Raw genomic sequence first — 15,552 nt, 5'->3', positions numbered from 1 at the left:
ACGGGCACTCAACAACAACATCAAGATTCAGGATCACCAAGTGACAGGTAGAAGTTTGTATCGCAGTCAGCAAGCATGTTTTAGATCCTGATGATCTTTGTCATCAGACTCGACTTTTCTTGATTTCAATGTGTGGCAATCGAGATTCATTTTTTCATAGGTAGACTGTCAGCAGTAACAGTAATATTCATCCTGAGTTGTACAATTCCCATTTCACCAATATACACGTATCCGAATACACTCGAGCATGTTGTGATGGCTTTGGCGGTGGTATATTGACGGTCCTAGAAGGAGAGTGGGGATATCCTCATCATTTGAATGTCGTGATACCGTGACCAGTATTTGGTATTATTATTATCTCGTCTGCTCGAATAATGTGACGATATCATCTAGGCCGCGATTTGACCTATCTGTAGTGGTTCCCCATATTGTGTGCGCCAGACTATAATACTTTGAGACAGGCGTACGTCTAACATCTGTATATCGTCTATTAATACATGGGTACTACTTCGTACTCATACTCAAGGTGTCCCACCCACTGCAAAACATTATTCAAACGGGTTTGTATTGACATCATGCTTGCTTGCGTATGGTGTGTGTGGGAACCGGATTCACATGATCTGTGGTTCTATTCATGAGATAGCTGTGTCCTGGGTCTTTTCTCAACCTTGTGATCAGCTTATTAGTCACTCTGTGTCACGTAGTTGGGTATCATGATTCCCAGACTTCTTTCTCATGGTTGAATTAACTCCTCCCAAGTGAGTAACAACTTTTGGTCCCATCTAATCTCTATCACCTCAATTCGACCAATCATCCCACTTTATTAGTAGTACAGTCAATTTGTGAATGTCTGAATGAATCGGTAGGAATTGGGAAATATGGAGATTGGACAAAGAATATTCGAGGTCACTAATAAAGCCATTTGTACGACGTCTTCCTTATCAACAACCCAAGACTCAACGGACCAAAAAGATTATGGACCGATCCCACTCTCCGACTCTTTCCAATCCGTTCCATTTGATAATGTCCACGATGATAGAAAGAATGAGTCTTATCGTCTTATGGAAAACTTATCTGATGACTCGATGAGAACAAAGAGAACCGATTTTCATCTTTTTCTTCAATTTGATATCCTATTCGTCAATTCATCTCCATTTCCTCTTTTGCTCATTTTTGCATTCCATCTGAGCTGGCAATTGCTGCAGGAAAAGCCAATATAAGAGTTTTTCTTTTCCTTTCCATAGGGCGCCAGTAACCTTGACAAGCCATCTTGCATATCCCGTCGCATTCTATCGCAATACCAACACCAATCCGCGGAACACGGTTACACCAAAAGTACCCAAGGAAGACGTTGTAGAACCCACACATCAGTCAGTACCTTACCCATATACCCTTGGGATACAACCGTCCACACACCATCACCTCACATACCTAGCACATCTCATACACCTAGACCTCATACCACCTTTGTACAGTTCAAAGAAAACTCTCCGCTCGGGAAAGCATCTTTCAAGTCCCCGCCCCTCTACGTATGCAAGCAAGATTGGGACTTTTCTCTACCTACCAACCATACTCATACCCATCACACCTATCATCCATCCAACCCAATCCAATCCACGTTTCGTGTTGTATATTGAACCGCCCCTCTTTCCTTTGGGTCGGTTGATTGCAGGAATTCTGCAGCTAAAAAAGTGCAAAAGGGCAGAAGAACCACTTCACAACAAAATTTATATCGCCCGAAGGTACCCCCACATTGTCATTTGTTGCTTCGTTCGTGGCTTATGCAGGAGGTAGAGCTTCCAGTTAAGCACTCTCAATACTACCCTGGAGACTCTGAATAACTACCATCTTTTTGTGAAAAGAATAAAACCCTCCAACAACCCCCCAAACAGAGAAATTCACACTTTGGGTTTTGGACAACCGTCAGCTGAATTGAGACAAAGGTTTTGCATTTGTCTTATTGCGCGTGGGATTTCGTCGATATAAGAAGTGGGATGCGTGTGTGGATGGATCATCTGAGTTGCTGACCCTTTCTCAATTGATTCGAAGAGATTACCCCGCTGTTGATTGGTGTTTTGGAGAAAGCGCCTCCTTTGATCATCTCATTTTCATCTCGGAACATATTCTCTTCATTCAATTTCCAACATCAAATACATCAACCAATTGACTTGAAGCCTCGCCCATTCGAAACAAACTTCCTCGATTGAAGAAGACGTTTCTTTCAGAAATTCGAAACTTCCAAGTCTTGTTGTCTTGCTTTGGTTCTCTTGCTTCGGGTGGCTGCAAGGTACTGTAGCCTAGGAGGGTCGGCTTGCATAAATCCCTAGCATTATACCAACGGCAGGAAAGCCAAAAACTAGAGAAACGAAAAGCATTATGAATGCTCAAATATCATTTATTGTGAGTCAATTTTTTTCTTCAATCGGTTATTGGAAAGTCATCAGAGAGTGGGAATTAGCATGTTATTGTCGGGTTGTCGCTTGTATAGGGGCGCTGGAGGATGGATACATCTGAATGGTGTCTCGATGCAAAGCTATGATGTACTTTAGTCGAGACCCACCATCACCCGTTTTCAAATTCACATGAGATGGGAGGTGAGAGTGGTTGCTATTTCTCTCTCTCTCTCTCTCTCTCTCTCTCTCTCTCTCTCTCTTTCTCTCTCAAAGATTGAGAATAGCTTCGTCCCGATATCAGGTTCGAGATTAACTTCAGACAATAACAAAGCTCTCACATAAATATTGTTCTCGCTTTCATTCCTTCCCATCTACATCTTCTTGTCAATGTAGCTATCATGGAATTGTTCAAAATCTATGAAAATGACACTCCAAGTAATCCACATACTTTTCAAACAATTACTAATCTATACCAGAAAGGCGAATTCAGCCTGATTCATATACCACTACCTCTATACTCTTTGCTGTTGCAGCCAATCCTGAGAGTTCTGCTACCATATAAGGAAGCAGACCCAGCAGCCGAGAATGAAGATGATGAAGAAAGTCTAGTGTTTGATCAAGAACATGGTTTTCTCAATATTAGTGTAACACCAATCGAATGCTCAGTTGTTTGTCATAAGTCTTGGGCGGAAAGTGTCTTTCAACCAATTATCGATACTTTGCCTAAGGATGAAAACAATCAGGTTCAAGTGTCAACGGATAGCTATATCGTTTTCTCTGTAGACAGTACTGGTACTGATGCAGGTCAAAGGGTCATGGATCTTACCTCTCCTCTCGGTAAGTCCATGTCACTTATTCATTCTCTCGCCAAATACTTGACCCCATCTAAATACTAATATACCATCAATAGCCATGGCCGGCGTCCCCATTTTCTTCATCACAACCTACTTTACAGATTTCATCCTCGTCCCCTCCAAAGACCGCCACAAAGTTGGGCAAACCCTTCTCTCCCGGGGATTCGAATTCTCCGAAGAAGAATCCGCCTACGTGGTCCCAACCCCAACATCTCACTCCCGAGGCCCAAGTTCCAATTCCAACCCGCCATCCACTCCTCCCCCCTCCAATATCGCCGAACTCCAAGCCCGCACCTTCAAACATCTCAAAAGGAGAAATGTGAAACCCTTCGTACAGCCCGGCCTCCACCTCATCCAATGTTCCGGTCGCGACCGCGAAATTGAAGATCGTCCCATGTCAAACGGTAATGGAAATGGTACGCATACTTCTTCTCCCCTCGATAAACTCAACACCCGTCTCTACATCTCCATCATCTCCGCGCTACTCCACCAACCTACTTTCCTCTCCCTCACCATCTCTCTCGAAGAAGGTTCTTCTCTCCTCCTCGATAAATCTCTGCTTCCTCTCTTTGGAAACTCAATCCAAGGAGATACAGACGGGGATCTCGTGCCGATTTTCCTCGATCTGGTGGATTTACCATTGGAAAGTACGGGGATTGTGTGTGGCGTTGCGGGGAAACTGGTCGATGAGATGCGCATGAATGATCGGCCGGATGAAGAGGGAGGATGTATGTTTGGAAGGGAACTGTCGTATTTGAGTACGGCGCGGGCGGGTGCAGTGGTGTTGAGTGGTGGGGGGAGTGAGAGGGCGTTGGAGATGTTGGGGGGATTGTTGGATCGCGAGGTGTAGGGTGAAAGTGAAAGTGGAGGTGGAGATGGGAATGGGATGGGAGGTTGTGATATATATGTTCTGATTCTAATCTTGGATATGAAGAATGGAAGAATAGAGGATGTGGGAATGGATAACTGGATGGAAAAATGGAGTGGCTGCATACTAAAAGAAAGACCAGGAGAAAATTGAAACGAAACAAGCGAAGAAGTGCATACACAGGTACATAAGGGAGGCGAGATTTGTTATTTACCAGGCAGGCAGGGATGGTGGCTGGTTTGTTTGCTAAATTAATCGCTACTTGCGATGCATAAAAGGAGTTTTTTGTTGTTGTTATTTGCGCTGCACTGTACTGCACTTTGGGGGTGGGATTGGTGGGCAGGGGATGGATGGATGGGATGGGATAGGATAGGATAGGATAGGATTGGATATTAAAAACGTTACATGGGATGAGTGAGAAAGGTGTGGAATATTAATTTAATTTAATTTGATTTGATTTAATTTGATGTATTCTGCTTTTGATGTATTCTGGTTTTGGTGTAATCTGGTTTTACTTATTTGCATGGGATGGGATGGATGTTGATGATTGTGGATGTGAATGTGGATGTGAAATGAGAGAGGAAGAGGAAAAAGGAGAAAGAGGAGTAGATAATGGATATTAGATAGGTAGGTGGGTAGATGGGTTTATGTAGGAGGAGAGGAAAACAGAAAAGATGATAATAGAAAATGGGAGAAAATGAAAGAAGATGAGATGATGAGATAAGAGAGGATAATGAAAGATGATGAAACGAGATGAGGAGAATATGAGAGTGGAGGAGTAATGGTAGTATAATGAAAGAAGATAGGATTGAGTTTATAGGATGAATAGATGTAGATGTAGATGTAGATGAGATGAGATACAGTGTATACCACCCATCCATCCAAGCAAATCTCAAATGCATCAAAATGAGTTGAAATGAAAAGAAAAAGAAACCCTCTCTTGAGTAATCCTTCTTTCTCGCATTTTTTTGATTGCGCAATGCGTGATTGTGAAGAGTGTGTATGTTAGAGAGAGAGAGAGAGAGAGAGAGAGTGAGAGATGATTTGTAATTAAGTATATTGAGGAATCATAGATAGATAACAATTAGCTGAAAGTTAGAATATAATAACTGATTCTCCTTCTTTTTCTTCCCTTTATTATCATCTCCTCTTTCTTATTTGTTCTATTGCTTTTTAGTGGGAGTAATGAATGTATAAAGATGAATATAGATATAATATTGAATATAAAGATAGGTATATAAATAGAGATAGGATATAAAAATAGATAGGTATAAAAAATAGATATATAAAATAGATATATAAAATAGATATATAAAAATAAGTATATAAAAATAGGTATATAAAATAGGTATATAAAAATAGGTATATAAAAATAGGTATATAAAATAGGTATATAAAGATAGGTGTATAAAGATAAGTATAAAGATAAGTATAAAGATGAATATAAATACCTATAGAGATAATAAAGATGAGTACTAACCAGTATAGAAACGAATGCGAAAATACTATTAATATATTATATACCGGTAGGTATCTAGATATGCTTAATATTCAAATCAAAGAAACTTAATTACGTAGAACATCTAGTAGACCTCATCATAACATCTGATAAACAGATTTCCGATGCTCGTTTTCTGGTTTCTGGCTTCCAGATATACAGGTTCTGAAAGTAGAGATGGGAGCTCAGATTCAAGACTCCAGGTTCATCCCATTCGACCGATTCAACCATGATTATACAGAGGAGAAATGAGAGATGGGAGATTCGGGATAGGGGTCAATAGAATATATAAACTAAATTGTTTAAATAGCATTGAGTATTACAAGTGAAAGAAACTATATTAGAATATTCCAATCTTGTATCTCATCTCGAAACTCTCTGCGAATCTATCCAGTTCATATCTAGAATCTAGATACATCAGTTTCAAATCTCGGATCTAGACATACCTGTATGCACACATACACATACCCTCTTCCTCTCGAGCCTCTATCCTCACTTCCACTGAAAGAACATCTAGTAAGAAGAAGTAATCTTTTATGTTAGAACTAGATATAGGTATATTATATAGATAGATAACTAAACTTATAACTTAGAACTAACAGTATACACTATCTCCTGCCATCCTCCCATTCTCTCATTCAATATCAATATTCAATATCCTATCCATAACTACCATACAAGATACCACACACCACATACCACACACCACAAATTACATACCACACAAACCCACCATCCATCATTCTCAAGATTCCTTAAAAGGGGGTAACTATCTCATTTTCTCATTTTCTCATTTTCTCAAACTTCTCAAACTTCAAGAAGAAGAAGAAGAAGAGGCATGAATTAATTAATTCGTGTATACGTAAATTTTCTACCTATACAATAAAAACGATGACTTCTCGCATGAATTCCCAACCCCTTCTCTACATCTCTCAAAAGATAAAGCTCAAGTAAAGAGCCATGAATATATCTATCCACTCATTCCCAGCACTCCATTTGAAAGAAACTCCTTAGATCTTCTATCTATTCGACTCAGATTAAGCAGTTCTTTGTATTCACCTAAAACCCTTTTTTACACAAATTCCTTAGGAAATCTTACCATCGGTCAAGTTTGCAATTCTCTCTAGGAATCCAGATCACTCTTTTCCCTCGTAGCTCTTACATCGGAATCACGCCATCCATGTATTCTTGTCCTCTTAGAATTGACTCTCTAATCATCCTGTAACTATCGAAATCGATTATAACTGATGTGAGAATCTCTTCGAGCTTGATGTTTGTGGAATTGATTTCGTTGTGAGCTATGCCCAATGAGCTAAGATGGATAATACCCCGAGTGTTCCATGCAAAGATTGTTTTGTAGAATCATCAAATGCTAGGCGGCCATAAAGAAGCAATTCGTTTGCTAAAATGACATGGATTGATTTTTTGTTGATGTGTTGATCCATATCGTTTGGAAATACCCGATGATCATCCGATGGCATTGAGTATCCTTTGTATGAGAAAACGATTGGTTGTGGACGATGTTTGAGGCGTTCGTGTATATCCGCCTCGTGAGTAATTTGTAGTTCGAGGTCTGGATCCTCGTATGCCTAAGAATTTGGTATATTGATGTAGGATTCTTGTAGAATAAGTACTGCCCAGGCGGGATTTGTTTGAGGACCTTCATCTTTTGCACTCAATGGTTTCAGTTCATAGATGTTGCTGATATCAAGATTCTTGCAACCTGGGAAGCGGTCGAGGCATCTTGCCTGGTGAATTTGATCTTTTGCGTATGGGGAGTGTATGGGAAGTTTCAGGTGACCAAGTTGGTATATGCCCACATCGTTCTTAAAGGCTTCAACTGATTCGAAAATCTCCATGCACTTTGGGATCTTGGTATATTTAAGAGGAACATAATACTGATTTGTGATTTAAAGGTGCTTTACCGATAGTGTCGAAATCTCAGTGCTCAGGAGATTCAAATATCAAAGAATTGAGAACTTTAGAGTTCCCCTAGAAATACATAGTAGGGGAATTCGAAGAGAAGAGACGGGCAGTGTAATGTATTATAGAGAATATTACAGCTTTGAAATCAACCACCCTCAGACGCAATAAAGTCAATGTTTATGCAAGAAGATTTTGATAAATTCATGTGATATGTGTATGTGAATAGACATTTGTGCGTTGCACTAGGAAGCTGGAATTGCGAAATCATTGATCATGTGCTGTAACAATCTCATGTACTCCCAAGCCTTATAACATGCCACACATGCATATACCGATACCGCGTGGAGAGCACCGAAGTACATTTCAACTTGAAATTGATACAATCCAATACGAAAGCATGAAGATTGAGGATTCTAGATTCGATCGATTCGATTGATTCCTCAAATGTGAGAATTGGAATTGAACAGTTGACATTTCTCATTCAGAGTTGAGAGTACTGACTCCGAGATGGTGAGTTGCCAGGCAGCATAATGATAAATCCGAATCTGGAGAGAGAAGAACAGCACCAAGAAATGGTCGCAACAGGTGTGACTTCAGCTCACCTCACACAATGCAATCAGTCACTCAAGCCCACGCACAGTTGAATCCTCCACGAAGGGGACTGGTTGTTCGACGTCGAGCTATGGCTTGCGGAAAGCAAATTAAAAAAGAAATGATGTGCGACCGAGCAAAGCGTATTTTGATATACCTGATACTTCAATTTCTTCCTTTGAATGATTGTGTACCAAATAACAAGTGTAATCTTGCATTGGATGCAAGTGGTTGCAAAGAGAAGAAAGTTGGAGGCAGGAAACATCCATCTCAGGAAGATTTGCAGGTTATTCTTTTGATAGTTATATTTATTAGCGCACAAAGCACTTGATATTAATAATTACCTACCTACTCGAGTACTACCTAAATATATGTTGGACCGGGGATATCCGTTCTGAAACCAAAGACCAAGTTACGATCGGAGCTAGTACTCCGGCCGCGCATATAAAACTTGCTACTGCCTACCTAGGTAGCTAGCTGGAATAAATAACTTATTGTATGATGTAAATAAAGAAATCAATCAATAAAACTTGATCGGAGGATCAAAGATGCCCAGTCAGGTGATGTAAGCAACCATACTCCGCCTTGTATGCGAAGGTGAAGTTAATGAGACCCTCCCGATCCTCCATGGGAAAGTTCGATTTGCCATGGTCAAAAGGAAGCGAAGTGTGAAAGATGTGTAAGAGGTGTGAGGTGAGAGATGTGTGAGATGTGTGAGAGGTGTGAGGTGTGAGAGGTGTGAAAGATGTGAAAGATGTGAAAGATGTGAGAGGTGATAGATGTAAGAGATGTGAGTGATGTGTGAGTGATGATTCTGGGGAAAGGAAAAAAAGCATAAAGAGCTGATCCTTGTGTAATGTATTATGTAAGTAGCACATGCATATCATGAATTTCGGTATTACACAGGTTGATAGAAATATTACCTAGATAGTTCTAAATCCCTTGGTGTATCAATGTGACCAAGTAGGCCATCGTACCTTTTCACTTACCTAGAAATTCAAACTTCACCTTTACTTTACTTTACTTCACTTCACTCATCTCACTCATCTCACTCATCTCACAACGCACAACAGATCAAATGTCTCAAAGCTTTCCAAGAAGAGCTTTGACCTTACACACTTAGCAAGCTCCATGAACCAATCAAACAACAAAGACCTTTCACCATTCCCCATTCACTCCTCACTCCTCACTTCCCATGTATGTTCCGATGATTCGATGACATCAATACGTCATCACCATCCTTGTTTTGTTTTCTTACATTCGTATATATTGTACCCCCAGAGAAAAAGGAACGGGTTTGAAGCGGCAAGCTCTCGATCTGGCGATTCCCTTCTGAGCACACCTACCAAGGTATCTTCCGAACATTCCCATTAGCAATTCTAATGTGTGAATGGAAGATGTTATCAAGAGAGAGATGTATCCAAAGAAAGATGCAGAAGAGAGGCAAAAGGAATGCGACGATGACATTCTACATTCATTTGCATGGCTGAGACGAAACGGTTTGGTAGGGGCTGAAAGGTATCTAGCACACATTTTCTTCTGATGGCATCTTCTTATAGCTACCTTTGAAATATATGCACATGCACATGCACACACACACACCCACACACACACACACACACAGCTCCTTGATCCCAATATAATAAATTGATCAGGGAAGCTAGATACTAGGTTCTGGCTGGCTCTGGTTCCGCTCTTTCCCTGATTTGAATGAATTGGACGATGTAGTCCTATCGAGCGTGAAGTGAATCTGGATTCTGCATCGTACTTTTCGATATGCTCCCTCCCTCCTCCTTCACCCTTCACCCTTCACCCTTCACCCCTCACCCCTCACCCCTCATCAACCAATCACAAAGCATCATCTAACTATAATAAACTATAATAAACTATAATAATCAATGCTCAAACCCAAATGGGGTATATTCTAGATCGCTTGCTAGGTAGGTAACTAGAAAACTAGAGCTTATTATTTGCCTGCAATAGTAGGAACCGACTACCTACTTACTCCTCTTTCCTTCCAAGCTTCGTCATTCGATCTCTTTCTCCCAACCTCTTAAAAGGATTCGAATCGTCTTCGTCTCTTCACCTCTTCAATCTCCATCAACAACACAATACAATTTAACTCTTGGAGTTTAATCCATCCATCCATTCATACATACATACATACACACACACACGAGAGATTCAAGTATTCTATCAATCTTCAATCATCATGATTGATCCAATGCAAGTCCTCGAGATGGACATTATGAAGAAAACCACTTCTCTTCTCCCAGTCCCAACAAGCACCGCGACTGCTACTTCCTCGGTCGCCCCCATTCCAACAGTCGTTCCTAATGTTCCAACTTATGAAGTTGCTGGTCAATCAGGTCAGACAACATTATGGGTAAGTTTTCTCAATCAAATGATTCCAGTGTATGCAGCATTGTTGGCTAATTGGTATCACTTTATTAGGTTGTCTTTGTGATCATGTTCCTCTCAACCCTTACCTTTTTCTACTTGGCTTGGAGAGTACCAGTTGTAAGTGTCTCGCAGATTCCAGCAATCAATCATTTTTACTAATCTGTCGTGTTGTAGCAAAAACGCCTCTTCCACGTCCTTACTGCATTCATCACTCTTTTCGCCACCCTCTCATACTATGCAATGGCAATTGGTGATGGAAACTCTCTTACACACATTGTTCTACGGGAAGTTCACAAGCACACACCAGATACTGTTGAGCATGTCTACAGACAAGTTTTCTGGGCTCGTTATGTTGATTGGAGTGTGACTACTCCTCTTCTCCTCCTCGATCTTTCATTCCTTGCTGGTCTCAATGGTGCCAACATCTTGGTTACCATCGTTGCTGATCTCGTCATGGTTTTGACTGGTCTCTTTGCTGCCTATCACAACGATGGAGCTGCCAAGTGGGGATGGTATGCTATGGGATGCGTCGCATTCTTGGTCATCATCTATCAACTTGTCATACCTGGACGTCGTGCCGTTTCAAGCAAGGATGCTAAGACCTCGAGGCTCTTCGCTGCTATTGCAGGTTACACTTTGATCATCTGGACCCTTTACCCAATCGTCTGGGGTATTGGTGACGGATCCCGCACTTGGTCGGTTGATGCCGAGATTATTGCTTATGCTGTCCTTGATGTCTTGGCCAAGCCTGTCTTTGGTCTTTGGCTCTTGTTCGCTCATGACGGCAGTTCTTCTACTTCCGTTGAGGGATGGTGGAGCCATGGTTTGGCCAGCGAGGGTGCCATCCGCATTGATGACGATGAGGGTGCTTAAATCTCCTCTGTATTTTAACCTGTACGATGCTAGTCGCGAATGATGCGACAATGATGTAGCACGGAGATCAAATAAATTGTGACTATTGACATGAATGATAGGAGGCAGGTGCCAGATAATGAAAGAAATGAGTTATGAGATGGAAAGGGGGGGCTATTACTGGCTTTTTTCTTTTATTATTCGGAGGGCATTCGGCATTTGGCATTTGAGCAGGGGAAATCCTCTTGTAGTATAGCTGCAGTGTAGAGGATAATAATCAATCAAATTACTTTACAACACTCTTGATTTCCTGAGTGGCTCACTTGTGGGGTTGAATTCGATGATGTGCAATCCATTATACAGGCTCTGCTCTCCTGATAATGACGATGATAATAGTGATTTACCATAAGATGTAGCATCAATACACCTTCCTTTCCTACAGACTTGCCATAAACATTAATTCGAATGTCCAAATATACAACAAGTATTACACAATAATATACAACATCATACATAAAAATTCAAAAAAGTCATCTCGACTCCAAAACAATATGTAGCAAAGAAGAGTAGCGAACAAATCAAGCCAAACCCAACCACTTCAACGCCTTCCGACTATTCCCCTTGTGAACCAATCCCCTCATCTCGAGCTCATCTCTTTCCCTCGCATTTCTGCCTCCGAATGGAGCATTAGCACTAGTATTATTATGATTATTAGAAAACATGCTGCGTCTCCGAGCGCCGACGGGCGAATAACAACCCATGACCATGCGATCGTAGGCGTCGTCATCGCTGTCTTCTTCGTACGTGTAGTCGAGTTGGGAGTCCGCGAGAGAGAGGCGAGAATCGGCGATGGAAAGGTGGGCGGAATGGGGATGATCGAGGTATGGCGGAGAGGATGGGGTGTTGGGGAGGGCATATGCGAAGTCTTCTTCGTCGTCGTGTTGTTGTTGATGGGGTTGTTGAGGTTCTTTGATCTGGTTCGTGGTGATGGATTGAGGATCAGGAGAAAACTCCGAGTGTGAGAGAGAAAGTTTTAGGAGAGGGGAATGGAGATCAGAGGAAAGTAAGGATTGTCGCTCAATCGCAATAGGGATATGACGGATCGTCGAACCACTACCACTATGCCCGCTAGAAGTCGAATCTGCTCCCACAAGCGATGGTATTCTTCCCGTTGGCCGATTGCTGTTTGGGTATGGAGATGAGGGAGATAGTATCGTTGGCGAACGTGGAACCTCGATTTCGGAATCACTGGGGGAGTCGTATAGGGAAGATGTACGATAAGAATCTTCGGGGAAGATTAATGTGGGCATATGGGTGTTGGAATCTGCACGTGGTAATTCTTCGTAGGTGGATGTTGATGCGTCTTGCGTAAGGACGGTATAACTGGATGTTGGGGAGAGTTGGGGAAAGTCTTGTTCGACATTGTACCAGGATAATCTCTCAACGATATTTTGCCGGATGAGGTCTAGAAAATTTTGTATCTCCAAGGAGGAGGCCGTGGAAGGAAGATGATAGTCTGCCTTGAAGAAGAGGGAGTAGGAGGATGGAGGGCAATTAAGTGTTGTTTCTGCACCCGCTACTTTGGAGACGTCGAAAGAGGATTTCAGGACATTGCGATCTGAAAGCTCGGGACGTCGATGAGCCGTAGAAATAGCGAAATCGTATGAACGATGCGAAGAATGAAATTGAGATAGAGAGGATTTGGCGAATGAAGGAGGATCGGACGAAAGCGTATCTAAAACCCCAGCTACTTTGACAAGATCTGAGCCTAGGAGACTGCGAAGAGCAATTACGGTTGCGATTTGATCAAATGGAAAACTGAGAACGAGGAATCGAACGAGCGAGTTCGTAGCTAGATATAATTCGAGATGGGGAACAATCAGATCGGCAAGCAATCTGGGATCGCTCATGGGATCTAAACCTTTACGCGCAGGAGGTGGTTGAGACATGAACGTTTGCATGGCACTTGCAATTAGAAATCTGCTTTTTGTTAGTTCATGAGAGGGCACAAGGGTGGTAGTCGAAATACCTGAGATCTATTCTACCACTTCGGCTCTCGCCATTTTTCTTGACACCAATTTGTTCAACTTGTCCAAGTAGTTGAGCACATAAAACATTACTTATTCCCTTCTCGCACCCAACCGCAAGAATCTGATCAACAGCGGGTCCCTCGTAACACGTTGAATTACCATTACTAAACATGTCTTTTAAGAATGGACCCAATCCAGACATTACCGAATTTTGATGTTTGCTAAGTGCTGCAGCCTCATTTGGGAAGTGAAAATTTAAAAAGGAGCGGAATTCATTTTGTATGTCCATTGACTTATTGGTATAGGCGCCTGAAAATTCGTAGAACTCATCGACCTTGTTTTTGTAAGTAGGAAACGTAGTTGATGCGGGCGTTGGTAGAGGTTCGTTGATCACAACGTCAACGTTTTCTGACGCCCTCCGTTGCTCCATCTCCTCGTGAACAGGCGACCCGCTCAAAAAGAATGGATCGGATTCGACACGCTGTTGATAGTCCCAATGGCTTTTACCCATCTCTTGATTTGTGAACTGTCTCGAATTCAAACCTTCATCAGCCATATTCGCTGTACTGGGAGGCGTGGGTAATGGTCGCGGTAAAGTCGGTGGAGAGATTGGAAAATTGCCGCTTCTATACTCTGATATCGATCGCATGATCTCTCTTGGCGAATTATCCGTGAAATGAATTACTACATCCTCAACGATATCGAACACCGGCCCATTTGAACTGAAATCCTCCTTAACCTTATAACCACTGCCCTTAGTTATCCTGGGTATACTCTTTGAGCTTGAGCCCGTCGAATTGCCTGACATAGGAGTGCTTGCAATCGAAGGGCTCCTGATCGTAGTTCTGGAGGCCTTTACAAATGACGTTTTGGGCAACTGCTTAAAAGTTGAATCTCTAATGGAACTTTTCCTCGATATATTTAAGGTATTCCTAAGATCATTTGCTGATGCTGCACGTTTGAATTCCCTCAGATCTTCCAAGATGTCGTCCACTAACATATCCCCTGCCGACTTAGGCCATCCCGTAGGCGTAGAAGGTGTTGGCAAAGCAGATTGCATATCCACAACACATGCTTCACCATAGACAACGTTGGGTGTAGAAAATGAGGTCTCGTCGTCTTGTGAGATGTATTCAAAGTAATCCTCATCCTCGTCAATGTCCGTATTTTCTTGCGTTGAATATCTACTTCTCGGCACTGGAAAAGAAGGCTTCGAGCTTGATGGAGGTTGAGGGCCGAATGTGCCACTGTACTGGCTAAGTCGACTGCCTGCTCTATTGGGTTGACTTAGCATGGGCTCAGGAGGTATCGAAAGGATCGTCGTCCGGATATTATCACCATTCTGGAACTTCCACGATGATGGTTCTGGTGTAATTGTTCTAGATTCTCCAGAAATATGTATAATTTGAAGGCCACTATCATCTCTACTTCTCAGACCATTGGCTCCATGTATTCGTTTCCCTTCAATATTGTCCTCATGCCCTGGCAGGTCCTTTGTGCGTAATGTCGCTGCGCTTTTCGTACTTCTTAAATCCAACCTCTTCGGTAACTTCGCGCGAGTTCTCGCTGCTGCTTTTGCCGGTCCTGGATCAGGAACGAGATTTGAAGACTTCACATCTCTGAAAAGACCTGCTACTCCATCCTTGACAATATTATGAAAGATAGTCTCTGCTTCTGCGAAGTTTCCATACGTGAGCCTTTGGGAGATTCTAGCAATGCATATTGCTCGAGCACTAACACTACCACCATTCAGAAATACCAATTTGGATTGAGGTGATGATCGTAGAAATGACCTCGCTTCTTCGTTTCGTTGTGCGAGAGCGATATAAACATCACGGACAAACGCTCGAGCTTCAAATGGTTCTTGTTTGTAGTCTTCACTTAAATAATGATCGAGAGGCGCAACGATGAGAATCATATGCGAGTGTGGGAGAAGTCGTAGTTGTGTTGTGATGGTATTTATGTTTCCCTCCAATGCAACCAGCTTTCCAATACTCAGGTTCTCGTCCGAGATTATTGGCGTCATTTTGGAGATCGAATTATGAGTCTTGGAATTGGTCACCTTCGTGGATGATGGTTGCCACACATTCATTCAGGAAACCTGAAGTACCAAATAGTTTATGGACACGATTGAACA

General features: G+C 42.0%; 4 protein-coding genes across 4 annotated transcripts; 2 read left to right on the top strand and 2 right to left on the bottom strand.

The window, feature by feature from the left end:
- Positions 1-2,376: 2,376 nt before the first annotated feature.
- EAF01_008299 (uncharacterized protein) lies at positions 2,377-4,097 on the top strand (the record flags this gene model as incomplete). Its single annotated transcript, XM_038916555.1, has 3 exons — positions 2,377-2,400; positions 2,870-3,230; positions 3,304-4,097. 3 exons carry the CDS (start codon positions 2,377-2,379, stop codon positions 4,095-4,097), a joined length of 1,179 nt encoding a protein of 392 aa, XP_038767917.1.
- A 2,814-nt stretch (positions 4,098-6,911) lies between these two features.
- Positions 6,912-7,472, bottom strand: EAF01_008298 (uncharacterized protein; the record flags this gene model as incomplete). The annotated part of the gene is made up of 2 exons (XM_038916554.1): positions 6,912-7,202; positions 7,248-7,472. The coding sequence occupies 2 exons, from the start codon at positions 7,470-7,472 to the stop codon at positions 6,912-6,914; spliced, it is 516 nt and encodes a 171-aa protein (XP_038767916.1).
- Positions 7,473-10,342: 2,870 nt separating this feature from the next.
- EAF01_008297 (uncharacterized protein) lies at positions 10,343-11,406 on the top strand (the record flags this gene model as incomplete). The annotated part of the gene is made up of 3 exons (XM_038916553.1): positions 10,343-10,516; positions 10,585-10,650; positions 10,708-11,406. 3 exons carry the CDS (start codon positions 10,343-10,345, stop codon positions 11,404-11,406), a joined length of 939 nt encoding a protein of 312 aa, XP_038767915.1.
- Positions 11,407-11,963: 557 nt separating this feature from the next.
- EAF01_008296 (uncharacterized protein) lies at positions 11,964-15,507 on the bottom strand (the record flags this gene model as incomplete). Its single annotated transcript, XM_038916552.1, has 2 exons — positions 11,964-13,365; positions 13,415-15,507. The coding sequence occupies 2 exons, from the start codon at positions 15,505-15,507 to the stop codon at positions 11,964-11,966; spliced, it is 3,495 nt and encodes a 1,164-aa protein (XP_038767914.1).
- Between the last annotated feature and the right edge of the window lie 45 nt (positions 15,508-15,552).

Source organism: Botrytis porri (assembly GCF_014898465.1).
Source record: "Botrytis porri strain MUCL 3234 chromosome Unknown BPOR_011, whole genome shotgun sequence".
Lineage (NCBI taxonomy): Eukaryota > Fungi > Ascomycota > Leotiomycetes > Helotiales > Sclerotiniaceae > Botrytis > Botrytis porri.
The sequence above is the reverse complement of the archived record's forward strand: the minus strand, read 5'-3'. Positions and strand labels throughout refer to the sequence as shown.